Genomic DNA, 21,602 nt, shown 5'->3' with positions numbered 1-21,602 from the left:
GTCCAGCCTCTTTCTCCAGCCTCCCCTGCACCCTTTGCCCCACCCCATGTGTCCCAAGTTCCCAGTGCCTTGAACACATCCTCCTTTTCTTGGGTTCCCTTGCCTTTGCTCAAGCCGTTCCTGCTATTAAGAATTTTCTTTTTAATCCTGAAAACTCCTACTCATCCTGCAAGGCCCGGCTGATGCGTTGACTTCTTTGGGAAACCTCTCCCGACCCCCTCCAGCCCCCAGAATTCCCTGCTCTTCCTTACCAGGAGCACCTGCCTCCCAGGAAGGTTAAATTCCTGATTCTTTTGAGTTGCCAAGGTCTGGCTCATCTCCCTCTACGTCTGGGCTGCCTGAGCCTGAGAGGCATGACCACAGGCTGCAGGGTGACACCCAGCTCTTTGCAGGATCATCCCCCTCGGGGCCTGGAGAGGTGAAAAAAAGAAGGCCACCCCTCCCCCGTTCTCTGCCCCCAACTGCAAGCATGAAGGCGCTAAATAATCCCCAAACCAAACCAGCTTCAGAATTAGAACCCGGGGAAGAGGGCAAGTATTATTTATTTTGCCCAAGGACAATTCTTTCTTTCATTGAGCAATGATTATGTGCTAAATATATCTTATCTCCATTAGAAAACCCTCACGGTAGTTCTATAAAATAAGTGCAATGATCCCCATGTTATAGCTGAGGCGCACCAGGCCCCAAGAGAGAAAGAAAGGTGCCCGAGACCTCAATGCTAGCGAGTAGGAGAGGCAGGATTTGAACCCACCAGGTCTGAGGCTGCATCCGTGCTCTGCCCGCGAAGCCCTCACACGGTGCCAGGCGACCATGACCCCTCAGAGTCACCGCACGCTTTCATAGGAGATTCGTTGTAGAGGCATTGTGTCTTAGGTAAGAGAGGAAGTGAGCTAGCACTTTAGACTTCAGACCCAGCTCTATTACAAAGTGGCCACCAAAGCCATGTGGCCTTGGGCTGATCAAGTAATATCTCTGGACCTCGACAGACATTTCTCCAAAGAAGATATACAGAGAGCCAACAAACACATGAAAGGATGCTCAACATCACTAACCATTAGAGAAATGCAAATCAAAACTACAGTGAGGCATCCCCTCACACCAGTCAGAATGGCCATCATCAAAAAATCTACAAACAGTAAATGCTGGAGAGGGTGTGGAGAAAAGGGAACCCTCTTGCACTGTTGGTGGGAATGTAAATTGATACAGCCACTATGGAGAACAGTATGGAGGTTCCTTAAAAAACTAAAAATAGAACTACCATATGACCCAGCAATCGCACTACTGGGCATATACCCTGAGAAACCCATAATTCAAAAAGAGTCATGTACCACAATGTTCATTGCAGCTCTATTTACAATAGCCAGGACATGGAAGCAACCTAAGTGTCCACCAACAGATGAATGGATAAAGAGGATGTGGCACATATACACAATGGAATATTACTCAGCCATAAAAAGGAACGAAATTGAGTTATTTGTAGTGAGGTAGATGGACCTAGAGTCTGTCATGCAGAGTGAAGTAAGTCCGAAAGAGGAAAACAAATACCGTATGCTAACACATATATATGGAATCTAAAAAAAAAAAAAATGGTTCTGAAGAACCTAGGGGCAGGACAGGAATAAAGGCGCAGACGGAGAGAATGGACGAGGACACGGGGAGGGGGAAGGGGAAGCTGGGATGAAGTGAGAGAGTGGCATGGACTTATATACACTACCAAATGTAAAATAGATAGCTAGTGGGAAGCAGCCGCATAGCACAGAGAGATCAGCTCAGTGCTTTGTGATGACCTAGAGGGGTTGGTTAGAGAGGGTGGGAGGGAGACGCAAGAGAGATGGGATATGGGGATATACGTATATGTATAGCTGATTCACTTTGTTATAAAGCAGAAACTAACACACCATTGTAAAGCAATGATACTCCAATAAAGATGTTTAAAAAAAAACATGAGAAAGGGAAGCTGGATGATGGATCAGACCCCTTCCCGCTCTCATGGTTGGGAGGTTTTCCATCTCTTCCACCGAGAGACTATAGCCCAGACCACACTAGGGCCTTCTGTCCCAACTCACAGCTTTTTGGAAAGAGGCTCAGGGGGGTCACAGTGACGGGCCCTTGGACCCACTAATAGCCATTCTGTCTGATGACACCCAACCAGAACGGTAAAGGTTCACCAAGCCAGCCATTCCAGGCCCTGGGAAACTACACCTTTGCTTCCTTTGTTTTGGGAAAGGAGAGCCCGTCATACACCTCTTCCCTCCTTCCAAATCCTCTCTCCTCTCTCCTGGCAGAAAAGGCTGCACAGAGTTTTTGTATAAGAGCAGCAGGCCAGAGCGGGGGCCCGGCCTTGAGAGCAGAGGACACGCCTTTCCTGAAAGTTGGTCCTCGGGGATCAAAAGTCATGAGGACGTTAACTGACCCTCCACACCAACCCTCCAAAGCAATTAACCTGCGGTGGGCAGGCCGGGAAGAGAGAAAGAAGGGCACTCGGAGGGCGTGTGCCAGGTGGTGGTGTCACGTGTCACAAGGCTGCTGAGCAGGTGAAAGGAAGGAGGGGACCTGCACCTGCACCTCCTCCTGCGGGGCAGCACTGCAGCCTGCAGCGCCCAGAAGCCAAACCCCGCCTCCTGCCCGCCCCGCCCCCCTCCCTGCATCCCAGGGACCAAGGAGGCAGGATTCTGACACAGAGAGCCTGCAGTCCCTGGGAGCCGGTCCAGGGTACAGCCTGCGCGAGGGAAAAGGTTTGAACAAGGAGAGGAAGGAGGAACGAGAAACAGAGGTCGTTGCTTTGAGTCGGGGGAGAGTTTGAGCCAATAATTGGTGTGCTGGGCAGAGGACGGCAGCAGGCGTGTGCAGGTACCTACTTCTGTCTTCCTCTCCCTGGTCCACCTTGTTAAGCGCCAGTCCATCCCAGATGTCCAGAGAGGAGACCCACCACTGCAGGGGCTCACAGGAAGGACTCAGGTGGGCCTGAAGGTTGTTCTGGGGGCGGGATGGGAAGGGAGTGGGTGCAGGAGAGAAGCTCTGGTGGTGAAGAGGGAACTGGGATGGGAGGTGCCAACTAGGGAGAAGCAAAGGGGGGCCCTGGGCGGCCCTGCCCACTCCCGCCAGGCGCTAACGCAGAGGATCAGCCGTGAAGGGCTAGGTCTGGGGCTGGGGGTCAGACCCCTGTGTCCCTCGGGGCCGTTATCTGTTACGTGGGGTGGAGCTTGCAGAAAAGATGTGTTGGCACATTTCACGAGGAGGCTTTCTGGGGAGGAAGAGGGGCTGCGGTAGAAGGGATTCAGATAAGAATGGAAAGGAAGAGCCTCCACGCTAGAGAGGCAGCTGGTGGAGGCTAAGATTCTCTCCTGGAAGATCCTCTGGGAGGGGAGGCTGCCCTTTCCCAAAGGGCCTGGCAGGACTGGGCTGGGCTGGGCAGGGAACCTCCACTGTGACTGAGGAAGAAGCTGTGCAACCCTGGCCAACTCAGTAAACCTCTGCGGGCCACGGAAAGTTATAAAAATGCCCGCTCTACTGACCTGAGTGGACTGTTGTGATGTTCCGTTGTGAAAGAGCTTTGTAAAATGTCAAGGGCACTTAAATGTGAAGGTGTAAGTCATTATCGCCAGAACCTCTTAGACTAGCGGTCCCCAACTGTGGCTGCACCCTACAATCTCTTGAGAAGCTTTTTTAAAAATGTTGCTCTTGGGGGCTTCCCTGGTGGCGCAGTGGGTCCGCCTGCTGATGCAGGGGGCGCGGGTTCGTGCCCCGGTCCGGGAAGATCCCCCATGCCGCGGAGCGGTTGGACCCGTGAGCCATGGCCGCTGAGCCTGCGCGTCCGGAGCCTGTGCTCCGCAACGCGAGAGGCCACAACAGGTGAAGGGACCGCGTACCGCAAAAAAAAAAAAAAAAAAAAATGTTGCTCTTGGACCCCATCCAAAATTAATGATTCAAATTGGGCTGGAGCAGGAAGGAGTTAAGACAGCAGAGGGGGCAGGAAGTGATACTTTTTAAAAAGATTCTCAGGTGATTCTGAAGCCCTGGAAAGGTGGAGACTCACCACCTAAGACCTCCCCAGGCTTCCTGAAGATTATCACGTAGTGCACACGTATTAGAGAGGCTGATCCTCGGCTTCTCCCAGATCTCCTGCATCAGGCAATCTCTGTATTGAACATGCAATAAGGCAGCCTGGACCCTCATTCTGTGATAAGTCTGTCGATTCCCTCCTTCCCTGCAGGATGCATAATCACACCCGCGGGTATCACACTGCTCCAGACAGCGTGGGCGGAGCTGCTCTGGGAGGGGACGTGCCCTCCTCGAGGCATATGACATGTGTTTCTGGGACAGGGTCGTGCTAGACAGCACATCCCATCCCATTCCTGCTCCACTGGGATGACAACCCAATTATAACGTGACAAATTTCCCAGCCATAGAGGCTGGGAACCTTAAGGAAAGGAGGATACCATGATGAGTTATCCATAATAATAACACCCATTCGCAGGGTTTTATTGTTTTGTCAATAGATGTCAGGCTTTTCTGCTCCACACTCTCCCTGCTGGCTCTGTTCCATTCCTGAGATCATACAAGCGCGTGTGTGCGCACGTGCGCACACACACACACACACACACACGCATACAAATGCACATAAATGCAGGGGTGAGGAGGATTCAAGGAGCGGGGGACTCACACTAGGCAACCGTGCTACTTGGGAACGTGGCTGGTGGAGAATCACGTGATGCAGATGACCTTAGGACCAATGGCTCTCTGGGGATTGTTCCCCATCTCATGGAGGCAGTATTAGCATCACGGTTGAGAGCAAGGATGCTGGAGCCAGGCTGCCTGGGGTGAAATCCCAACCCCCACTTTCTAGCCGTGTGATCCTGGACCAGTGGCTCCCCTGGGCTGGGGATGCTCATAGCGCTGCTGGGAGAGTAACTGAGTCGGTATACGCGAAGCTCATAGAAATGTGGCTGCACACACTACGCTGGGGAAGTGTTTGCTGCTCTTAATTATTGTTGTTTCTGTTGTTGTTCTATGATAGGTGAGGAAGCTGAGGCCAAGAAAATAATTTGCTCCATTTATTCATGCCGCTTGACCCTTGTAGGAACACAACCTAAGGAGACAGTCATAAATGCGAACACTTATCTATAGGGAGAATGTTCACTGTAGCATCATTTAGAACAAAAAGCTAGAAAACAACCTGAATGTCCCACAGTAAGGGATAGGTTACCAAAATGATGGTGCACCTATGTGACGGCTGTATAATAATTGCATGAGAGTGACTTCCCTGGTGGCGCAGTGGTTAAGAATCTGCCTTCCAATGCAGGGAACATGGGTTCGAGCCCTGGTCTGGGAAGATCCCACATGCCACGGAGCAACTAAGCCCGTGCGTCACAACTACTGAGCCTGCGCTCTGGAGCCCGTGCTCCACAACAAGAGAAGCCACCACAATGAGAAGCCCACACACCACAACAAAGAGTAGCCCCCGCTCGCCGCAACTAGAGAAAGCCCACGTGCAGCAACGAAGACCCAATGCAGCCAAAAATAAATAAATAAATTTATTTTAAAAATAATTGCATGAGAAAATTAGAGACATAACATGGAGGTTTTTTTTTTAATGAAACACAAAATGGTCTCAACAGAGATACAGATGCAGAGACAGAGCTAGTCTGGAAGAAAAACCCAGTAAAATACCGACACTGAAAGTCTCTGGTTGTGGGATTAGGGGTACTTTCATTTCCTTCCTTATATTTTTCTGAATTGTACTAATTTTCCATAATGAGCAGATACTACTTTTTTTTTTTTTTTTTTTTTGCGGTACGTGGGCCTCTCACTGTTGTGGCCTCTCCCGGACGCACAGGCTCTGCGGCCATGGCTCACGGGTCCAACCGCTCCACGGCATGTGGGATCTTCCCGGACCAGGGCATGAACCCGTGTCCCCTGCATCGGCAGGCGGACTCTCAACCACTGCGCCACCAGGGAAGCCCCAGATACTACTTTTAAAGTCAGTAAATAAATTGTTTGTTTCAAGCCATCTGCTCAGGGTCAGACAGTATACTCGGAGCTCACATGGGCTTTCTCTGTCCACGGCCAGGGTTCTGCTGCTCTGTCAGGTGCACCAGCAGGAGGAAAGGAGACTAAATGGATGAGGATGATGAACAAACACCAAAAGGCACCAGGACCTGGTGCGCCCGTGCAGGACTGGGACCCGGCTCGGGGGGACCCTGGCCCCGATGTGCAGCCCCAGCTCCCGGGGCTGAGCTGGACAGGCGGAGCTGGACAGGCCTTACTATTTAGAACCACTGCACAGTTCAGTGGGACCATCCCAGCATATGATTGCAACGCCTGCCCTTGGTTTCCCAGAAGTGGAAAGAACCAGCTTCTACTTTGAAGATACCAGAGAACTGTACCAACTTTTCTTTGCTTTGTCTTTTCTACAGGCTCCCTCTGCAGCTGGGGAGCCAGAGACCCAGAGGATATAGGTCAGCATCCCTGCTGGTCTGCATCCCCTGCTTTTCCATAACATAGAAGCATATCTCTGTGCCCAATGTTTTTCCAGTCATAACGCCAAGGTGCTGACGCAGCCAACACCGAGGAATGTTTATTTGATACTTTGAAATTTAAAAGATCTGGAAATCACTGAATAACTAAGATAGACTTCATCTAAGAAAAATAGGAAAGCAGGGAGGGAAGCAGGGAAGAGGGAGAGAGAAAAAGTAACAGAAAAGCAGAAGGAAGGGATTTATCATACTTGGTATCACATAAAAAATTAAGACATTGCTTTCAAAACTTTGCTATAACCTGCTCAGTATATATATATATATATATATATATATTTTTTTTTTTTTTTTTTTTTTTTTTTTTTTTTTTTGCGGTACGCGGGCCTCTCACTGTTGTGGCTTCTCCCGTTGCGGAGCACAGGCTCCAGACGCGCAGGCTCAGCGGCCATGGCTCACGGGCCCAGCCGCTCCGCGGCATGTGGGATCTTCCCGGACCAGGGCACGACCCCGTGTCCCCTGCATCGGCAGGCGGACTCTCAACCACTGCACCACCAGGGAAGCCCTGCTCAGTATATTTTTAAGTGTTAAGTTCTGATCTTGTAAAATAAGAGACTGGAGTAGATAGCCTCTGAAATTAAATAATTCCATATAAAGTTGAAATTTTAAGTTAACTCCAACTCTCTTTTGAAAAGATCACTCTGGTGGTAAAAGCCAAGCAATGAAGTTTGCCAAGTTATGGAGGGAACCAGCTGTACATTTAATGAACAGGCTTGAGCAACCATAGAATTTCCCAGCAAAAGCTCAAAAATTGTCTAATGCAACCACCTTACTCTACAGATGGAGACACCAGGACACAGGATAATACCGACAGCTAATGCCAGCCCGGTGCCAGGCACACAGCTTGCTCAGGGTCACAGCAAGTTAGTGACAGACCCAGAATTAAATGATGCCCGCCTTCCCCACAGTCCAACTGTGTCATCTTTCCCATCCCGCCTCTCCTGACACGGCGATAGGCATGGAAAACGCAGTGCTGCACCTGGCAGATTCAGCACCTCGAGAGCCAAAATGCAGTAAGAAAGAGAGGAAAATGGTAAAGCGTCTCTTAGAGTTCTCACTTTTGAACATACATTTTGAAAAATATACCCTACTTCTGCTAACAAACCAAAAGGCTCTTTCTTTCTCAGATCTGGTCAGCGATCCCCACCCTTTCTAATACCAGAGCATTCCTTTTCCCACCACTGTAGGAAGGAATTAGGATGGTAGGTAGTAGGCCACAAAATAGCTGAGGTGCATTTTTCTATAGACTAGGTATTCTCCTGTAAATTTAACTATATTTTGTTTTTTGTTTTTTGTTTTTGCGGTACGTGGGCCTCTCACTGTTGTGGCCTCTCCCGTTGTGGAGCACAGGCTCCGGACGCGCAGGCTCAGTGGCCATGGCTCACGGGCCCAGCCGCTCCGCGGCACATGGGATCCTCCCGGACTGGGGCACGAACCCGTGTCCCCTGCATCGGCAGGCGGACTCTCAACAACTGCGACACTAGGGAAGGCCCTATTGTGATTTTTTTAATGTGAAAAGGCCCCCTTCTATTGAAAACACCTCTGATAGGAAGTGACTCTATTATTTTTTTATTTTATTTATTTTTGGTTGCATTGGGTCTTCATTGCTGTGCGCGGCATTTCTCTAGTTGTGGCGAGTGGGGGCTACTCTTTGTTGCGATGCGCAGGCTTCTTATTTTGGTGGCTTCTCTTGTTGCGGAGCACAGGCTCTAGGCTCAAGGGCTTCAGTAGTTGTGGCACGCGGGCTCACTAGTTGTGGCTCACAGGCTCTAGAGCGCAGCATCAGTAGTCGTGGTGCACGGGCTCAGTTGCTCCGCGGCAAGTGGGATCTTCCCGGACCAAGGCTTGAACCCATGTCCCCTTCTTTGGCAGGCAGATTCTTAACAACTGTGCCACCAGGGAAGCCCCGAGTCTATTATTTTTATACGGGTGTGCATGCGCGCGCACACACACTCATGGCAAAAACAGCAACTTTTTAGAAGTGCATCTATTGGAAAAAGTGAGGCCGACAAGCATTAAGATGGAAGGCCATGATGGATTTCCTTTAAGCCTAACCTGATTTCATTTTTTCCACACTCCTGGAAACGGTAAATATTTGGGGGGAAGGGGAAGGAAAAGGGTTACGGCATCCTTTTAAACTTGGGTTTACAGCAGTGAAAGCTGTCCCCGGTGAAGGATGACCAGCGTGAAATCTACCCCTCTCTTGGAATCCTGAGGATTTGGGGCTGACGGTAACTCAGAATGCTTTTCAGACTCTCCACTTGAATTCTAGCCCTGAGATACTGTGATGAAATGATACACAGAAAGCAATGAGAAGAGGAGAGACTTTCTTATCTGTCTCCCAAAGCGATAATGGTGGACATGATTCCAACTCTACAGTTATTTAACTTTCGGCTAGTAAATCTCCCAGACATGAGCTTTCCCCCGGGAGCTGAAACTCGCTGGGAAGAATCTCAGAAGAGGGGCAGGAAGGGATCTGGGGCTGACCGTGGGGTCATGATGTCGCAGACAGCTGACAGATGTAGAGCCCGTGCTGCGGGGCCTATGTTGACCCAGGAAAGCCACGTGGTCCCCCCTTAGGAATGCCTGCTCTCAATTCTCTCCAGTCCCAGCCAGCAGGCATGGGGGACGCCTAGTTATCCGACATCAGGAAGTCATCTTCAGATCGGAAATATCTAAACACTGCAGTTTGCCTTTTTCTCATTTTAGACGGAAATCGTTAATTGTTTCACACATCTCCCTGCTTACATAATCGGACAGAGCACATAACTTTTTTTTCCTCCAGATTGAATGATTTTATTGCAATAATTCTAACATCGGGTGCTGAGCGCCTACACAAGGGTGATGGTAGACAGCCCCAGGGGACAGAGGCGGTGTCGTATTTATACATTGCCTTAGTGTGTTCTTGATCGCTGCGAGGCCCCCTGCTCTCCTGCAGCCACATGACTGTCTCTGTCTGGAGCTGTGACTGTCTCCTCTCCCGCTGCCAGCCCTCGCCTCCATCCCCACTGTCTACGTCTGACAGCCACCCTCCTCCCACCCCGACCTAACAGTCCGCTGTGACTCAGTCCAACGCAATCCCACAGGAGGGTTTCCGAGAGCGGCCACACGCGCCAGAGTCCACTGGTCACCAGATGAAGAAGGCCGGGTGCCACCTGTCCCTGCACGGGGCACCCGTTCCATCTCTGATATTCCCACCTGCGGTGGAAATGCACACATAGGGAGATGTCTTCCTCCTACAAGGAGCCCAAGGCTGTGGGCACAGTGCAAGCGACAGGGGCCCCAGCCTCCGTGGGCACCTGGCAAGAGCACCCGGCCCTTCCAAAGGGACAGGACCAAGGAGACCAGACCTACTGTTTTCCAGAAGAAAACAGATATCCAGGTCTGCACGTGAAATCTCCCAACTTTTCTTGTATTTTGTTTTATTCTTTTATTCTTCCCACCTTTATGGAAATGTAATTGTCATGTCCAATATTTCTCAGTGTCTCATCATATTTGGCCCACACATTACCGGCGTAAGACATCTGGTCAGGAGTAACGTGCAGAGTCTCAGGTTAGGTGCTTTGTGAGAGCTGTCTGGAATGCTGCACAGACATTTAGCATGACCCGTCTTCTAAAGCAGAGAGCAGTCCTGCACGGGCCACAAGCTTTTTTCCCCCAGCACACCCGACTTTTGTCTCTTCCCAGAAATGCCAAATTGCCCTAAAGCAGCCGGCGAGCATCTGTCTGATTTATGGCTCAGCTACCATGGCCTCTGGAAACTTAGTTCTTCCTGCCCCTAGTCCTGTGATTTATAAGTGATCTGTAACCCAACGGTAACTTCTCTTTCTCTCCCAGGGCAACAAAAGGCAGAGAAGAGCCTAGAAGCGGATTTCTGTTTCCCAGGGCATCAGAAGTTGGCACTGCTGGGTAAGAGGCCAACCTTCTGTATTCCTTCCTTCCTCTATAAAATACAGAAGTCTCAAATAACCTCCAGCTTTCCTGGTTTCTAACCTAAGACAGTTTCCTGCAGCCCAGGCACTAAATTTAACAGAAAAAGTGAAGCCCTAAAAGGTTAAACTGCCCCCTGGAAAGTCAGGGGAGAGAGATGAAATTAAAACGCACTAATTCCATGTCCTCCTGGACAGCTCTGCGGAGGAGTTTGGTTGGGTAGGAAATGAATAAAGTTGTTTTTTTTTAATGTTTAAATAATCCTTAGGTTTCCATTTTCCATAGAAAAAGATACTTGCATTGGAGTCAGAAAACATTGAGCTCAGCTCTGCCCCGACTGCCTGTGTGACCATGGGTCAGTCACTCCTCTTGTCCACATCAGACCCCTCCTTCACGAAGGGGGGCATTTATGACCACTCCCAGCTCTCTCATCTGTCCATCTATGACCCTGGATACTGCTCTACCCAATATGCCGATGCTCATGGGATGGGGTTGAGTGAGACGCTGCATCGTATTTGGTTGGAAACCAACCAAAAAGATTACCGGTATATCCACCATATTCTTACAAGACATATTCAGATTACTTTCTCTATATTTAAGTGATGTCTTAAGTGTAATTTATTTAAAGAGATTCTGCTGTGAATCCTTTAGGAAAAGAGCCTTCTAGTTAAGCGTGCTACCCTGAGTCTATTTTTATGTCATATTTCATTTCAATGTTGGTTTCAGAGAACAAAACTGCAGTCAACTGGGACCCCCTGTCTTTGAGGTGCAGGTGGCTGGTCACCCCAGGTTGCTGGTCAGTGTCGCTGAGGCCCCCTAGGCTGCCTGGCAGAGGGGAGAACGGGGCTCTGCTGAGAGTGTCTGGCCTGCTAAACCCTTTCCCTTGCAGCCTCACGACAACTAAGTGGGGCAAGTGGAATCTGCTTCCTTATTTTGCAGATGGCAAAGCAGAAGCTTGGAGAGGTTTAAACGAGGTGCAGCTAACAGACAGTGATTCAGACCCAAGTTCTCTGACCCCAAAAGCAAGGCAGCTCTGAATCCAGGATGGGGAAGGCAGTGTCGCATGGGACACTGTGGTGGCTGTGGGAATGAGCTGAGGGTGCATACGGCATTCTGGCCGGACTCAGGACCCCCAGTGCAGCAGTGGTCCTTCAGTCACAGTGGAAGCAAACAGAGACCCACAGGAGTCAGGGGAGCAGCGTCTTCCGACTCCGGGGTCTCCTGCCCTCTGCCTGAAAGGAAGAAAGGGCAGCTGGAAAACAGCCCAGGAATGTCAGCGGGTACCCCACCGGCAAAGGGGAAAGGGTGCAGTGGGACGTGAAAGAGGGATGCTGAGGGCGAGGACGGGGGAAGTGGGAGTTTGAAAGCCGCTAGAACAATGGATGAAAACTCTGAGCCAGGTCCAGCTTCTGGGTTCTGTCCCGAGGATTAACTGTGAGAGCCTGCATTTGTCCCAAGGAGGAGGACGTGAAGAAGTGTGTGAGGAAGGCTGTAGGAGAGTGACCCGCCGAGGTTGCTAAAACGTGAGGGGAGGAGAAGAGTGATGGAGTGAGGAAAGGTCCTCTAGAGAGATGCGGACGCAGCTCCGTGCCCTCAGAGCCCCAGAAAGAAAAGAGCATATGATGCTCGCTGGGTTTCCATCAAAAAGACAAGCTGGCACGTAAATGAAAGCCTATGGGGGACTTCCCTGGGAGTCCAGTGGTTAAGACTTCGCGTTTCCAATGCAGGGGGCCCAGGTTCAATCCCTGGTCAGGGAACTAAGATCCCACATGTCGCACGGCGCGGCCAAAAAAACAACTAACCAACAACAAACAAACAAAAAACAGCCTATGTACACATTTAGGAACCACGAATTCATTCTCTCTTCTTGCTTAGTACCAATCAGACCCTCACTGCGTTCTGTTCATTACATCTCCCCTGAGGGCGATGGACCACAAGGAAGCCGGGTGCCCTTGAACCTGCCCTCTGCGCCTCAACTGTCTGATCTGCCAAAGAGGAAAACAATGCCTAGCCTTCCCACTGCATTTGGTTGTTGAAGGATAACAGCATTGATAATAATACCAACCTCTGGGTCGTGCTCACATATGGCTGCCTATCACACTGTGTACATAGTGTCACATGGTGTCACAGATTACATAACATTGTACCTAAACTACCTCATCTAACCCTCAAAACAGCCCTGTGAGACTGGCCCCGTTATGCCCCCGTTTTACAGAGAGGGAAACTGAGGCACAGAAGGTTTCAGAACTTGGTCTACATCACCCAGCAGGTGAGTGGCAGAGGTGGGATTTGAACCCAGACGATCTGGCTCCAGAGTCCAGGCTCCCAACCTCTGTTACACGACACGACGTCTGAAAGGACTGAACGTGTTCGAGATGCTTTTTTAAATGAATGGCGCCATTCTCATTCCTGTTAGGACCACTCCCACGGGAGAGGATGGATTCCCCGGTGGAGGCGGTACCACAGCCTCAGATCCACAACGTCACCGGACAGTGCCAGACCCCGGGAAGAGAAAGAAGGCGTGGTCCCGGCCCCCGGCCCCTCCTGGCCACGGGACTGTCTTCCTTTTTTTTTTTTTTTTTTTTTTCCAAAGCACAATGTCTCTGCTGCCAAGAGCGGGTTTGTCTGTCTCCTGGAAACCGCGGTTGTCAAGTCCTCGAAGCAAGAGCAAGCGTGTCAAAAATAGCACGGCCGCAGACGGCGCGGCTGCAGCTCCTTTGACATGCTGGTTTCACTCTCGCCAAAGAGCCGGGGTCTGTCTGCGTTCCCTGCACCTGTGACAGAGGCTGCTTAAGGCTCCGGGATTTTTCTAGGGCCGGGCAAAGAGTGTCCGCCAGGCGCGGGACAGACTAAAGGAAAAGCCCCTCCACAGTAACAAGGGTGAGGTCGGAGGTGTGCTCAAAAAGGAGAAAAAATTGTCCCAGATAAACCATAATGGAAAAGAATATGAAAAAGAATATATATGTATAACTGACTCACTTTGCTGTGCAGCAGAAATTGACACAACATGGTAAAGCAACTCTACTTCAATAAAATCCATTAAAAAAAATTGTCGTAAACCCCATCAGGGCTAGGCCCCCAATAGGTTAGGTGACAGCCAAGGTGCGACCAGTCTTGAGGGCATTGACTATGGTGTCTGCCTCTTCTTTCTCTCTTGTTCTGGGAACGAGCAGTCACTTGTTTTGGATAACCTTTCCCAAGGGCTCACTGAGAGGTTTCCACTCCTTCTTTAGGGAAGCAAGGGGATGAGGACCAAAGATAACTAATGAGGACCTGCTGCACAGCACAGGGAGCTCTACTCAGTACTCTGTGATGACCTAGATGGGAAAAGAATCTAAAAACGAGTGGATCTATGTATATGTATAACTGATTCACTTCGCTGTACACCTGAAACTAACACAACATTGTAAGTCAGCTAGACTCCAATAAAAATTTTTAAAAATATATGGGACGAAGGGGTGGTATGAATGCCTTTCTCTAGGAGTTCAGAGCAAAAGGAAGGGAAAGAAATGACCCTCTCCAACCCCACAAGGACCTCGAGCCCAGAACAGGAGAGCGGTTCATCGGGGAGACACGGTAACACGAGAACTAAGAGCCCATCTGTCCTCATCCCCAGTGGTCTGCATCCAGAGGTTCCCTTTCCCGAAAAGCCCTAGGCTCCAGTCTTATTGTGGTCCAAGAGAGCCGCGCACCCCGGGAAGCCCGGAGTCAAGTGGGATGGAGAAAGGAAATCTTTTGGTTTAAAGAATGGATTTCTTTTCCTTCCCTGAGTGACCTTGACAAGCTAGAATTAGACCAAACTTTGCTTCCCGGGGCAATAACGGACAGTCAAAGCCAATCAGAGCCGGCCCGGAGGTCCCAGCCAGATTGTCCCGGGAGGACGGTGTCCTCTGGAAATGTATCTTGGCATTTATGGAGAGATGCTGGGGGACAAAACACTGCCAAAAGCGAGGGCTCAGCCAGGGGAGAGAAGGCATGATAAACAGCAGGACCGGAAGGTGTCATGTGAGGAAAAGCAGGGCAGGGGTCGGGGGTCGTGGTGAAGGAAGGGATTGGCGAGCGGAAGGCAAGTAGGAGCAAGAGAGGAACGACAGGGACTTCCCGGGTGGGCCAGTGGCTAAGACTCAGCGCTCCCAACGCAGGGGGCCCGGGTTCAATCCCCGGTCAGTGAACTAGATCCCACATGCTGCAACTAAGACCTGGCCCCGCCAAATAAATAAATAAATATTTTTTTAAAAAAAGAGAGAGAGAGAGCGAGGAATGACATCCAATGAGCGTTCTTGGAGGAGGACGACCTAAGGGAAGACTCTCACCCCTACTTCTTCTGTTTCCTGGAAGCACCACAGCCTGCGGGGCCCCATCAGCAGCTGGAGGGTAGGGACCCGGCCAGGAGAAAAACACCTTGACTCCTGTGTAATTTCTTAAGGAATTCTGAGTTTCCAGGTACAGAGGTAAGGTGGCGGTTTCTGCCTTTGGTTCAGTACATGCTAACCAGGCTCTGTAAGGACCAGGAATGGCTTGGCCTGTCTTCAGAGCCAAAAGAAAGGGGCATGTCAGTCCCACAAAGGTTTCATTGTCAAAATTCAGAACAAAAGAAAACAAACAGCTCTTGGCACTGGAAGGGAGGAGCAGGCAGCAACTGTATGAAAGTTCTAAAGTGTCCCCGTGTGGCAGAGAAAAAAAACTGTCATTCCATCCTGAATACGCAGTCTGGTCCATCTTTAGAGAGGCTTAACCTCTAGATTTATAAAACCAAAGCATCTCCCAGACAAGAGGTGAAACTCTGAGGTTATTAGTCTCACGTCACTTTTTTTTTTAACAATTCAGTGACTTTTTTGGGTTGCCTTATAGAGCTGTACAACTGTCACCACAATCCTCCTTTAGAAAATGTCCCTTACCCTCCAAAAGCCGCCTGATATCCTGATGCAGGTGGGACTCAGCCTACACGACCTCCAGCAAGGAGATGCACAAGCTTCCCTCTGGACCGGTTGGTGAATCTTAACCCATCATGCCAAGGAGTGTCCCCCGCACCTTGCACCACTGACATTTATGTCCTTTGCTTTTCTTCTGCCTTCAGGGGACAAGAGAGACAGCTCTGAGACCCTTCAAGTGAATTAAGGGCAGTCAGAAAGTCGCCCTTGAATGAAGACCTTTTCTAGTCTAATTCCACGCTATGCCTTCCTCCTAAGCCCTCTTTTCTGTGTTTATTTCACTGTTTCCACTGTGCCATTGTCTTGAACCTTTCTGTAAGCTCCTTAAGGTTGGGGGACCCTGAGGTGAGCATAGTCCTATGCTACACAAAGTATTTCTCTGAAATGTATTGCTATCAGGTTCCTTCTCTCTCTCTCTCCTTCTCTATTTTATCCTTGCAGATTCAAGAAATTTTGTCCGAAACATCTTCTAAACCCACAGCAATCTCCCCTTGCTCCAGAAGCTCGGGACTCTGCCCACAGAGGTGAGTACCCTAGGGAAGGATGCTGTACCCAGATGACAGGAAAAAGGGGGTCCTCCAGCTGGAGAACAACCTTCTGAGCAAACACCCTAGGTCACAGCCGTCCTAGAGTCCAACGAGCAACCTCAAGGGAAATGCCCAAGGTGCTCCCAGCCCCTGAGAATGTAAGAGAGAGACAGAGAGAAAGATACACAGAGGAGGCAGAAGAAGTTCAAACAGCAGATGGGGGAAAATCAGAGACGTGAGAACGAAACACAAGGCAGAGGAAGTGACACTGAATAAAAGAAGGAAGGGGAAAGTACAGAGAAAAGGGGGTGATTAGAAGGGGATGAGGGGGTACTTCCCTGGTGGTCCAGTGGGTAAGACTCTATGCTTCCAGGGCAGGAGGCCTGGGTTCAATTCCTGGTCAGGGAACTAGATCCCACATGCGTGCCGCAACGAAGACCCGGCGCGGCCAAAATAAATACAAAAATTATATCTATATCTATCTATATATATATATATATGAAGGGGATGAAGGAGGGAGGTACCAGTGTGGGAACAGAAACAGAGAAGGAGAGTAAAGTACATGCAGACAAAAACACACAGAGAGCGAGGTGGCCGCTGAGGAAAGGAAACCAAAGCCTCCCCCTCCCCCAGACACACCCTCTCCCGCCCTCCCTCTGGCCCTTCCCACCCCTGTTCTCATTTGGCCTGAAGGATATTCCCCAACAGGAGAACCTACCTCGGGTGCCAAGACGGCCAGCTGTCCCCTTCTCTCCTGGGGCCGATCTGGCAGGAGTCACCTCCCACGTCTCAGCCGAGCTTCACAGATCCAGGAAGACCTCTGGGCGCTCCTGTGGGCCCGAGTCAGGCGTAACGATGACCTGAACCCCTCTGCTGGCAGCTGCGGAATCGCCACCCCAGCTGTCACAGCCACACTGGGCGCAGATTGTCGCGGCGCTCAGGGAGCAAAATCCACGTCAAGAGGCTCAGAGTCAGAGGGGGTCACTTGGCAGAATCCTTCACAGGAACTAGGTCAGGTCACCGCCTCTCAGTTTTTCTTCGACATCTTAAGATGAACCACCTATGAGATTCCTCCCAAGAGCTAGACTGTTCCTTGGGAAGCAGAAGCATCATTTCTCTGTCTCTCTCAGTGCTGGGAGGAGCCTCTCTCTGAGGACGTGAGTGCCCCGCAGTGCTATTATGGACTAAAACTAGTATGACCCTTGGCGAGGCCCAGCTTGACTACCTCGGGAGAAGCTAGTCCCCTCCAAGGCCATTTCAAAAACAATAATATGGACATTGCTTTCACCGGCAGTTGCTTGGCATTCAAGTTTCTGAAGACTCAGGGGTGGGATGAGGCAGCTTCAGTGACTGGGTGGGGAAGCCAGGAAGAAAGGTCCAGATAGGAATCTTTGGGGACCCACTTCCCCTTCATTTTCCGAAGGTCACGCATCCCTGTCCTAGCCCTACCAGCCCCTAAAGCCATATGTGAGAGGCGTCCCCCTTTTAGAAGCTGGGAATACGTAGTCTCCTGTTCTCCCTGGCTGCCCAAATCAGAAGATAGAGAGAACAGTCTGGAAGGTTGCTACGGCAACCAGAGTCCCTGGAGAGCCCAGCTCTCCATAAACCCTTTACTTTCGGGCATGCTCTGACTTGAAAAGGAAATGGTGATGAGGATGACACACACACACATACAGAGACACATGCATACGTGTTCCAACATTACCCTCGCCGGGAGCATCGCTTTTGCCTCTGCGTGGGCCTCCTCTTTCCCCCGAATTGCCAGGAGTAATATTCCAGAAGACATTTGGAAACCTGGCATTCTATGGGCTCAGAGCAAGTGTCTGAATCATGAGCATCTCCTCCTGCATTTCAGGTTTGGAGAAGCCAAGCTCCCAATCAAGATGATGGTGTCTGGCCCCAAAAGGATCCCACTGGATCGCTCCAAAGAGAGCATCCTCCTGGCCAAAAGGTAAGAAGAAAGACCAAGGCCCAGTTTGAGAGGCTAGGGAGGGATTTAAAGAGCTAATGGCCCAGAATGGCCTGTGCATGGGCTCTGGATCCAAGGCAGGAACTCTCGGGGGAGGCCTTGCCTGTGGGGGATGGGGAAACGTGGTAATGAACTAGAAACCATTACGGAAGTTCACACATTTGCATAGCGTCATCCCCAGCCTCCCAGATGAGTTCTCACGGGCCATTCCCCATGAGGTGGGGGTGGGGGGAAGACATGAATGTTCCCATTGAATGGGTGGGGAGACTGAGGCACAAAGAGGGACTGTGGCACCCAAGTTACCCTGTAAAGTGTGGCAACATCCGGACAGCGTCTCTCAAGAAAACCCTCAAGAGGCTGTCTGTCCCTCATAAGTTTGCTCTTTGAGAAAAGATTTTTTAAAAAATTCTTATCAAGGAGCCTTAAAGCCTAGTTTATAAAATTAAAAACTCATTAACAGTCCTTCCGGTTTCTGAACTGTACCCAGGAGAGCTCAGAACAGTGCATCACAGTTGATCAAGGCAACAAATGAATGACAATGTGATGAGGGGACAGAAACAGGGGTTCACAACGGAAGAAGATGACTTGGTCTAAGTGGCTCCTTACCAGTGAGAGCTGTGGGCTGCAGCTCCAGGGCCAGAGCAGGAGAATGTTTGCTTGACTCAGCAAAAGCCTCGAACAGTGAGGCTGTCAGCAAAGGAATAATGCTTCTTCCTTACTCTAAACCACCTGTCTCATTGCCCACGAAATGGAAAGGAAAAAAAAAAAGCCCACGCTAGCATCCAATGTGTGCTGCTACCTGTCTGTGGGTTTAGGCTGGAGTCTGCTTTAGAAAGCCTTCAACAGCAATCCTAAGTCAGACTCCCAGGAAGAAGGGTGGAGGACTAGAGAGGGTCAGGGGAAGCGAGAGAGAGAAATCTGCTGTCTGCAGAAGACTCCTCTGCCCCCCTAGATGGTACTGTCTCCGTGGCGCCTCTCTTCTGATGAGCGGTCAAGCCTGCTTGATTATATCCAGCCATTTCTCCCAGCTCTGTGGGTTCCCCTTTGCCAGTTCCTCTGCACAGGAAGAGTATTTGGCTCTGAGGAGCCTTCCCGGAAGCTCGAGAGGGTCAGGGGATCAGAGTGGGGAGAACGAGGTGCAGACCAAAGACTGATGTGTCCACCGTGCCAGATCGCACCTGGAAGAATCCATTGGCCCCTTTGGTCCAGGACTGACTCTCACATCCTCCAAATGGCCCAGTGTAATTGTAGTTTCTCTAATTCCATCCAAGATTAGAGATGTATAGCGTAGTATCAGGCTGGGCAGCTGAAGGCTCTCCCAGGGGTCCTCTTCAGGATGAGCAGCCGGTGTTACAGGGCGCTGGAGGAAAACAAAGGAGGAGTACTGTTTCTGTCCACCCATTTCTGCCAGTTACCGTGTGGCCAGAAGCTAAGACAGGTGCATGCCCCAAAGCCACAGACGCTAAGGCGAAAAAGGACCCAGGTGTGCCTGGTTTCCATCTCGTCAACATCGCTCTTCCTAGAGATATTACAAGTCCCAGACATGAAAAATCAGAGTCTTGAGGGACGAAGGTCAGATGGAAATCTCATCCATGTGACAGAAGATGGGCACGAATGGGTGGCACCGTTAGAGTTCGGAAAATGCCACTTAGATGGAGAAACCTTGGATGCTGCAGGGGTCAAGTAACAAGATTGAGAGTCCAGGTGTGTGGTCCTGGCGCCAGCCACTGGGTGTAGGGGTGGGGGGGGAGTCAGGAAGTCACCTGGAGCTGGGGTGCGAGTAGTGGAGAATGACAAGGAGCCCTAAGGGATTGTTTGTCCAGTGTCCTTCCTTCCGTGCAGGCCCGGCCTGCATCCGTCAAACTTCGGTGAGCATCCTCTTCTCTGCATATGCCCGATGTGGAGTGGGAAAGTAGCTGGGTCTCCGCTCCCGGGTGGCCTCCGAGAATTCAGCCTTGCCAAGTCCGTTGTCGGCTGCCTTCAGGTCCGGGGCAGGCTGCCCACAAGTGACGTGGGTGTACTGGCCTTGTTCTTCCTGCTCGGTCTCCCGGTGGTAGAAGTAGTTGAAGTTGGAGACGATGACGGGCACGGGCAGGGCGATGGTGAGGACCCCGGCGATGGCACACAGTGAGCCCACGATCTTGCCCCCCACCGTCATGGGGTACATGTCCCCGTAACCTACTGTGGTCATGGTGACCACGGCCCACCAGAAGGCATCCGGGATGCTGGGAAAGAGCGAATCGTCATCGTCGGCCTCTGCGAAGTAGACGGCGCTGGAGAAGAGGATGACTCCGATGAACAGGAAGAAGATGAGCAGACCCAGCTCCCGCATGGACGCCTGCAGGGTCTTGCCCAGGATCTGCAGCCCCTTGGAGTGGCGGGACAGCTTGAAGATGCGGAACACCCGGACCAGGCGGATCACTCTGAGGATGGCCAGGGACATGGCCTGCTGCCCGTTCTGGCCGCCGCCTCCACTGGCGGACTGCTGTCCCTGCTGCTGCACCAGCTCGGTGCCCAGGGTGATGAAGTAGGGGAAGATGGCCACCAAGTCGATGATGTTCATGATGTTGCGGAAGAAGGCTGGCTTGCTGGGGCAGGCGGAGAAGCGCACCAGCAGCTCGAAGGTGAACCAGACAATGCACAGCGTCTCCACCAGAAAAAAGGGGTCGGTGAAGAAGGAGCCCCCAAGGGTACTTAGTGGGGATGAGCCCCCTGCCACCATTCCCCCCGCGGTGATGCCAGGATGAAACGTATAGGAATCGTCTTCATCCTCCTCTTCCTCCTGGCTGCCCCTGGACACCGGGGAGACACCACCACCATTGCTTCCACCTCGACCATCTGCGCGGAACTGCGGCAGCGTCTCCAGACAAAAGATGACGATGGAGATGAGGATGACCAGCACCGAGACGATGGCGATGCCCCGGGCGGGCCCCGAGCTCTCCGGGTACTCGAAGAGCAGCCACACCTGGCGCTGGAAGGGCTGGGAGGGCAGTGGCTTCTCGTCCACGCCACCCTCGGGCAGGCAGCCCTCGTCCTCGCGGAAGGCAGCCAGGGCCTCGTCCCCGAGCTGGTAGAAGCGGATCTCCTCCAGGAAGATGTCCAGCGGCACGTTGACCGGCCTCCGCAGCCGGCCCCCCGACTGGTAGTAGTAGAGGATGGCGTCGAAGCTGGGCCGGTTGCGGTCGAAGAAGTACTCGTTCCTCAGCGGGTCGAAGAAGCGGACACGGCGGCCGGGGTCCCCCAGGAGCGTGTCGGGGAACAGCGACAGGGTGCGCAGCTGCGTCTCGAAGCGCAGCCCGGAGATGTTGATGACCAGCCGCTCGCTACTACAGCAGCCGCCGCCGCCGCCGCCGGCCTCCGGGAAGTCTCCGGCATCCTGTTGCTCCCCCTCCGGCCCACGGGCCTCCCCCGGCGCCGCCAACGTAAGGGATTTCTCCGATCGCATGTCCCCTCCGCGGTGCGCTCCCCGCCACTAGGACGGCGCCCACGACACGACCTCCCGGGCGCGGCGCCGCCTCCCAGCTCTCGGCGGCGCCTTCTTTTCGGGGTGGGGCTCGCGGTACGACCGACGTCGGGTCCCTAAGCCCCGAAGCCCTGGTCTTCACCGGGCTAGGTCTGGGGAGGTGACCTGGGCGCGGAGGGTTCGGCTCCGCGCCCCCAGTTATCCGCGCCCGATGCTAGATACAGCTTGTGGTACCTGGAACCGCAGCCT

General features: G+C 51.7%; 1 protein-coding gene and 1 long non-coding RNA gene across 5 annotated transcripts in view; one reads left to right on the top strand and one right to left on the bottom strand.

Moving 5' to 3' along the window:
• KCNA6 (potassium voltage-gated channel subfamily A member 6) overlaps window positions 1-21,368 on the bottom strand; it is a 33,042-nt gene extending 11,674 nt beyond the window's left edge. Inside the window, exons 1-2 of one of the 3 annotated variants that reach the window (XM_049693860.1) lie at window positions 16,640-21,368; window positions 15,362-15,534 (exon numbers count right to left, since the gene is read on the bottom strand). In XM_049693860.1, coding sequence (XP_049549817.1) covers window positions 19,749-21,335 — 1,587 coding nt within the window. In that variant the 5' untranslated portion in view covers window positions 21,336-21,368 and the 3' untranslated portion in view covers window positions 15,362-15,534; window positions 16,640-19,748. Of the gene's footprint in view, window positions 1-5,867; window positions 9,732-15,361; window positions 15,535-16,639 lie in introns of those variants that run through there. The other 2 variants (XM_049693861.1, XM_033404272.2) reach the window with 2 other exon arrangements.
• Window positions 2,683-15,796, top strand: LOC125960374 (uncharacterized). Of its 2 annotated transcripts, none has more exons than XR_007469942.1 (3): window positions 2,683-2,850; window positions 10,371-10,442; window positions 12,880-15,796. It is a non-coding gene; the product is annotated as an uncharacterized LOC125960374 (long non-coding RNA). The 2 variants fall into 2 exon arrangements; XR_007469943.1 differs by having other exon boundaries at window positions 2,683-2,958.
• Window positions 21,369-21,602: the final 234 nt, after the last annotated feature.

This window comes from Orcinus orca, chromosome 11 (assembly GCF_937001465.1).
Source record: "Orcinus orca chromosome 11, mOrcOrc1.1, whole genome shotgun sequence".
NCBI classification, from domain to species: domain Eukaryota; kingdom Metazoa; phylum Chordata; class Mammalia; order Artiodactyla; family Delphinidae; genus Orcinus; species Orcinus orca.
This window is presented reverse-complemented; position numbering and strand designations above follow the sequence as displayed.